The 6949-nt window shown below is 38.1% G+C and overlaps 1 protein-coding gene across 2 annotated transcripts; it reads left to right on the top strand.

The window, feature by feature from the left end:
• Positions 1–781: 781 nt before the first annotated feature.
• Positions 782–3855, top strand: LOC133744070 (zinc finger protein SHOOT GRAVITROPISM 5-like). Of its 2 annotated transcripts, XM_062172205.1 has the most exons (4): positions 782–1109; positions 1232–1378; positions 1478–1877; positions 2662–3855. In XM_062172205.1, the coding sequence occupies exons 2-4, from the start codon at positions 1273–1275 to the stop codon at positions 3635–3637; spliced, it is 1482 nt and encodes a 493-aa protein (XP_062028189.1). In that variant the 5' UTR covers positions 782–1109; positions 1232–1272; the 3' UTR covers positions 3638–3855. The 2 variants fall into 2 exon arrangements, with proteins under 2 accessions (XP_062028189.1, XP_062028188.1); XM_062172204.1 differs by having other exon boundaries at positions 782–1378.
• Positions 3856–6949: the final 3094 nt, after the last annotated feature.

The following is a 6949-nucleotide window of genomic DNA, read 5'->3' as shown; positions in this document are numbered from 1 at the left end:
AGCATCTTCTTCACTTGTTTTAAGTTTATTTGAATGTCCTCACCTTGTATAGCATTAAATATGCATTGAATGTGACAATTGTGCATCATATTCTTAAATGTAATTGTTTCTTATTTACATTTTACATAGCAACTAAAACTATACGTATCGGGGACTTTGGAACTATATGTTGTCTTATTTAGGAAAATTTTGTTGCAGTTTTCATTCTTAATTTTTAAAAGCGAGACCAAATTAATGCATATTCTTAATTTTATTTCCAAAACATTACATGCGGTCTCTGAGTAGTCTCATTTTGTATAAGTTCTTTTTATTTGAAATAATCGATCATCGTAACTTGGAGTTTCATCAAAATTTTCTTTGAAATTAAGGCAGAGAACTGTTGAATTCAATTTGAAAAGCCAATGCTGCCAATTTTATAAGTCACTGTTTTACTGATGCACTCAGTTTACCGAAAAGTAAGCATGTTGCAGAGAGAGAACTATGACTTAATTTGACTAGTATAACCTTGAGGGTGACATCATATCAGCAGCAACACCTTTGCAAAAGCCGCTTCAAATTGAACAAGTCCAAATTTACATGAATGGATCTGCAGGGGCATTTTAGTCAAAGCACATATTATTACTATTCTTTACCATGATGTTGCTGTTCTAATATTTAACATTTCCACTGTATATAGATTATAGAAGATAGGGAAGTTGCCTACGTGTATATATCTGGAGCTTGGCTGGTATTAATGCATGCAAATTAAGCTCCCAGAAATTACTGTCTGAAACTGAATTATGAGTGTGTTTTGTTTCTTTGTGGGGATGTTTTTTTCTTTCCTGGAGCCCATTTCTGCTTGTGGGATCGAGCTTTGAGCTTTGTGATTGGCTCTCTTTCTCTCTCTATCTCTGTCTTTCTCACTTTCTCTCTCCCTCTCCTTCCTTTTGAAGGAGCTTATTTAGGAGAGAAAACTCTACATCTTCAGCAATATTATTATTGGCTAGATAGATACAGAAGAAGAAGAAGAAGGTGAGAGTTGGAAGAAACAAAGAAAGTGAAGAGAAAGCTATTTGTTGAAAAAGCCCGAGAGACTTCATCAAAAGATAAACAAAAGCAAAGCTGATGAGGTAACCGAAAGGAAAAAAAGACCTTTTAATTTGCTTCCTCTCCTACCTAGCGTTGTAGCTTGATCTTTATCTTCTCTCTCCTCCACCCACCTCTTCCTCAATACCACCTTCCTTAATTACAGAGATATCACTTCGCATCTTCATCGATCGTTGCACTTCACCTATGTTAGCCAACAACTCATCTTCCTCAGTTCCTTGTTCCGAGCCTTTTTCTTGCTTGGAAAATGGTAACAACAATAAAAGGAAAAGAAGGCCAGCAGGAACTCCAGGTATACATCTAATTTTCGATCACTTCTCTTATATAACCTGTTAATCATGTTTTGCCCTTACCTAGTTTTCTTTGATTCGATTATGATATTTTGTTACAGATCCAGATGCGGAGGTAGTGTCGCTCTCACCGAAAACGTTACTGGAATCGGATCGTTATGTATGCGAGATCTGCAACCAGGGGTTTCAGAGGGACCAGAATCTGCAGATGCACCGGAGACGTCACAAGGTGCCCTGGAAGCTTCTGAAGAGAGAGACTCCGGTGGTGAGGAAACGGGTATTCGTGTGCCCCGAACCGAGTTGCCTGCACCACGACCCGTGCCACGCGCTGGGTGATCTGGTTGGGATAAAGAAGCACTTCAGAAGGAAGCACAGCAACCACAAGCAATGGGTTTGTGAGAAATGCTCGAAAGGCTACGCAGTTCAATCTGACTACAAAGCCCATCTCAAGACCTGCGGCACCCGAGGCCATTCTTGCGACTGTGGCCGTGTTTTCTCAAGGTTAAATTCATTTTCATATCATTCTCTATTGCTTTTCTTTCTTTTACATGCTAAAGATCATCAATATTATTCGAGAGGGCAAAGGAAAAGAGATTTATATTAATTATTACGAATTCAAAATGCATCATCATGATCATGTATACGGAGCTTTTTGTTAATTGGGGTTTGACTTTGAAAAAGCCGGGGAAAGAGAGAAACAAAAAGGGTGTCTGGTCTTTGAGTACTCTTGACTGACGACGGGACCTTGAATCGAATTCTTAACTATGTTTTTCTCAGCATTGTTGAGACACATTTCCCAAAGGATCAGTTTCCTTAGGTTATAGATATATTAGGGAATATATTAGACTCATAGATATGTTTGCATTCGGTTTTTTTTTCCTTTCTTTTAATTAGCATCCCGAGACGTAAAACGGCTATGGTTAAGCTAGTATATTATCGCCATGGAAATTCCTGACTATCTTCAGCTGTGCGCCTGTGCATAATAGGATTAATCTCAATTAAGAAATATTATCCTCAACTGCTATTTGAAAGGAAAATTAAATAGTTAGTATTTATATATTTTTTATGTTCTTCCTTTTATATTTTTTTTTATGTGTTATTGATCTTTTTTATGCCTTGTTTTCAACACCTACATCAGATCTTTAATGCAATGCCACCCATATCAAACATGTTTTAACTTCCTTTATATTCTTTTCAGCTAGTTAACCTCCCCTTAAACTGTGGTAGTTCATAGTTCATACTTGAATAGTTTATTTCGTTTTGTTTTGTTTTTATCTGTACGTAGGGTTGAGAGTTTCATTGAACACCAAGATGCTTGCAACATGGATCGTCTACGGCCGGAATCGCAAGCAGTAGTACTACAACCGCCGGCATGCCTATCAAGAACGGCTTCAAGTCCAAGTCCGTCAAGCGAAACCAATTTCAGCAGCAGGACTACTCCTAACTGGCCTTCAGCTTCAGCTTTGGTGGTGCCAAAGCCGGTTCATGACAACACCAAATTGATCTTAAGTAGTCCTCCTGCTGGCCACGGTATTAGTGACCGTAATCGAAACTCATCCAAGAATATCAATGCAAACAGCTTGTACAATTTGGATCTTCAGCTTGCGACCACGTCAAATGACAACAATCCTAACCATATTGAAGTCTCGGTTTCCTCGTCTAAGAGAGACGTGGAAAACCATTCCACTCAGCTCCAGCTCTCAATTGGATCGTGTGACAATTTTGGTGATCATCATCATCCAAAGAATATTAATATCGAATCAAACCGAAACTCTCCGAGGGAAAGCAGCACTAGTACTAATGAACATCACCACCAACAGATGAAACCAGCAGGTGAATCAGCATCAACATCAAGGATAATTAAAGAAGAAGCACGAGAGCAGTTAAGGCTTGCCTTGGCGGAAAAGGCTTACGCAGAAGAGGCGAGACAGCAAGCGGAGCAGCAGATTGAGCTAGCCGAGCAGGAGTTTGCAAATGCCAAGAGAATAAGGCAACAAGCACAAGCTGAATTGGACAAGGCGCAAGCTTTGAAAGAGCATGCCGTTAAGAAAATCAACTCTACCATTCTCCAAATCACCTGTCAGGCTTGCAAGCAACAATTTCAAGCTCGAACGAGGCAAGCAAACCCTCATGAGAACTCTCTGGCGTTCAGTTACATGTCATCGGCTTTAACAACAACAACAACTGAAGGTGACCAGTTAGAGATCAATGCTAGTGCTACTCGAACGGATGATCGGGCAAATTCATCTGCTAACCCGTAATAGGTTTCCTCCATCTCAATGTAAACCTTTTCTTGTTTTCTTTTTATTGGATATTGATATTCTGTATTACATATAACAATAACAAGCTGGTTATTGTGATAATATTTGGCTGAGGAGACGAGTACGTATTGTACGTATCTTGCAAGATGTGTGTTGTTATTTGTTGATTAATTTGGTAAATGAAGAGTATGGTGATGATAATGATTTTGCTGAATATATATCATGATCTTCAACATCCAGATAGTATTACTGTAACTTAATATGTCAATAACTTGGCCCTATTTTGAGTCATGTCTTCATTCTTCCGTTGATGCAACAGCTTTCTTAATTTGCACTAAATACCTTACCTTTATATAATAAATCTTCTGGTATTTTCTTCTTTTCTTGAGGTCCGAAAGCATTAGGTCAATTCCCAGCTATAAGTACATGCATGATATTTCATCATATTCAAACAGCTACCCAGCCTAGCCTGTTGTTTAGTGTTTGGATTTTCTGTTTGGAGTATATGGGGATCATAATTAATGGAGGTCCGCACCCAGCTAGCCCAACCCAGGCATTAAAGCTAAGGACTGGGCCAAATTTATAACCTAGCTAAAAGCTTTTCATAAAATGATGTGTCCACCATCCAGAGAAAGTGAGGGAGAGGGATCGTTGAGGTGATAGTTCTTCGTTGGTGGCGATGCAGAGAGTGGTGGTGTGATCTGGTGACACATAAATGCGAACAAATTAAAAGCTCAAGATATATATGATGATGATGATGGGAGCAGCGAGATAGCAGAGAGAGCACCATGTTTTTCAGTTCCACTGTCACACAGTCGTGAAGAAGATGGTTAATGACAGACTCAAAAGTCACTCTCAGCGTCCCCATGCCAAGCACGCAGACACAAACAAACTCCGTTCATTATTCGTAATTATTATTCATCAACACATATAATGACCTGACCTGAAGTGAGTACTACTCATTCACTCACTCGCATAAGAATCAGCGCCCAGTTCTGCACAGCAAAAGCACAGCATCTTTCCAAATATGAAGAGACCATTCAAAGCTTTTTTGAGTTGAAAGCTAACTTTACTTGCGCTTGGAAAAGAAACTGCTTCTGCTACGCTGCCATTCAAAACTAGCGAGCTAAGTTTCTCTCCTCGATCTTATACTTTTAATAAAATGTTTTGTAACCAAACGCGAATACACTACTGAAGCAGACAAAGGCCAAGCAATGGCCAAAGTCATGAGTCATCAGGCAGAGGCAGAAGCAGCTAAAAGCCTAAAAAGGGGTGGTTACTTCGCTTTTTCTTGGACCCTGTGCTCTCCTCACCTTCAACGCCACTGCTAGCTGACCCCTCCCAATTCCCAGTGAGTGATCCCCACTCATCAACTTTTATCTTATTCACCTAATTAATTCATCTTCCAGGCACTTTTTCCTTTTTCTTTTACGTACTGCTATTATTAATGTAATATTCTGTAACAAAACTTTTCGAATCTATGTTATGTGGTAATGTTGCAAAACCATTCAAAAATCATACTACTTGAAATTGGAAAGACGTCCCTTGTTTACATTCTACACCCCTTAAAGCTTGTTATAAATTTATGAGATAATCTTTTCTTTTCTTTCTTTTAGAAGAAAACAAAAGGTAAAACAATGTAACTGTATAGAGCATGTTAATTTGTTAAAAAAAAAAAAAATAATAAAACATAAAACATGTGAGGTATTAGATATGCAAAATAAACTTTTTTCCAATGAAAGTGACTAGTGGGCAAACCTACTTGGACATAGCATGGTAACATGGTAATCTACGTAACATTGTTTCATTCCTTGCCAGGGTTTGCACTTAACAAATTAAAGACCTGACATGATTATTTGGTCTACGAGGTGTATAAAATGTAAGAGACTTGGACAATCAAAGAACCAAATCTGAAAATATCTAACTCTTGATTTAATGAATTGACAATAATTAACTGAGATCAAAATACCCTTCATATTTGCCGTTAAAGTAATCACTGAAAACAATGAAACCCATTTTAGATCATTGCTAGCTCTTGAGCCCTCCCACTCTCAGCTAGCTACTTTCAACATTGCATGCAATGGATCTGTGATTTTAGCACTGGCTATCGTTCGTTTTGTATTCCTGACATTTCATCTGCTCTGCGTAAAAGCTGGGTAAAATTAAAGAAAACGTAATTGAATTCCCATTATGTACGAAGCCCATCCCTTCCCTTTGCGAGTGAAACGAACCATACTTGAACTTACTAGTTACTACTTAAAAACAGCAGACTTGATTGTGTATGGTCATCTTCATATGGGGCTCACATAGAAATCCAAACAGACCAAAACAGAAGTCATAATGAGTATCATGAATCGAATATAATATATTACATAATATTATAGAAAAACTATAATAGAGTGTTTCTATTAATACCTCCAAATCTGCTCACTTAACCTCACTTTATTATGAATTATTAAATTACATATATAGCCTCAAATAAAATGACGAATAAGGACAATAATTATACCAAAAAAATATTTTATTTGTTTAAGGAAAATTGAAATTGGGAGAGAATTGAGTCGTGCTTTCATTGATAATAGGAGTCTCTTTATATAGAGGATTACAAGACATAGAATCAGAGTTGTACAAGGAAAGAAAATCGTACAATTAATCGGATATCTATTAATATCTCTGAGAATATCTTTAATTCAAAACCCTATTACAACTAGGTCAAGTAACCTAGAGTTTGGGCTAAACACATATTCTGGATTTACTTGAACACTCCTCCTTGTGTCGCCCAAACGTGGTGCTCATCTCGTTGCCTCATTAAAAACCTTGACGAGTAACAAAAACGTTGTGGGACAAAAATAACCTCAGTCGAAAGGGAAAAAGAGCACAACACACCCTTCACGTTTCGAGACCATACATGTAGACACCTCCCCCTGATGTCTGCATCTCCCCCTAATGACTACGGTCATTGGAGTTCGGATAACTTCCACAAACAATGCTACCAACATGTTTCTCGAAAGTGGAATTTAGGCAATGACTTAGTGAGCAAGTCTGCCATACTGTCCTCAGATCGAACCTAGTTCACTTTGATATTGAGGAGAGTCTGTTGTTGCTGATTATGCTTGGTGTTGTCGCTTTTGATGTAGCCTTGCTTCATTTATTCAAAACAAGCAGCATTATCCTAAATGCTCGTAGGCTCATCTGTCGTAGACTTCAAACCACAATTGTTCGAACATACGTAATTATGGATCCAATCCATATACATTCACTAACCACTTCGTGAAGAGCAATAATCTATGCATTGTTCGAAGATATAGCGAC

The sequence above is a fragment of the Rosa rugosa genome, chromosome 4 (assembly GCF_958449725.1).
Source record: "Rosa rugosa chromosome 4, drRosRugo1.1, whole genome shotgun sequence".
NCBI classification, from domain to species: domain Eukaryota; kingdom Viridiplantae; phylum Streptophyta; class Magnoliopsida; order Rosales; family Rosaceae; genus Rosa; species Rosa rugosa.
The sequence above is the reverse complement of the archived record's forward strand: the minus strand, read 5'-3'. Positions and strand labels throughout refer to the sequence as shown.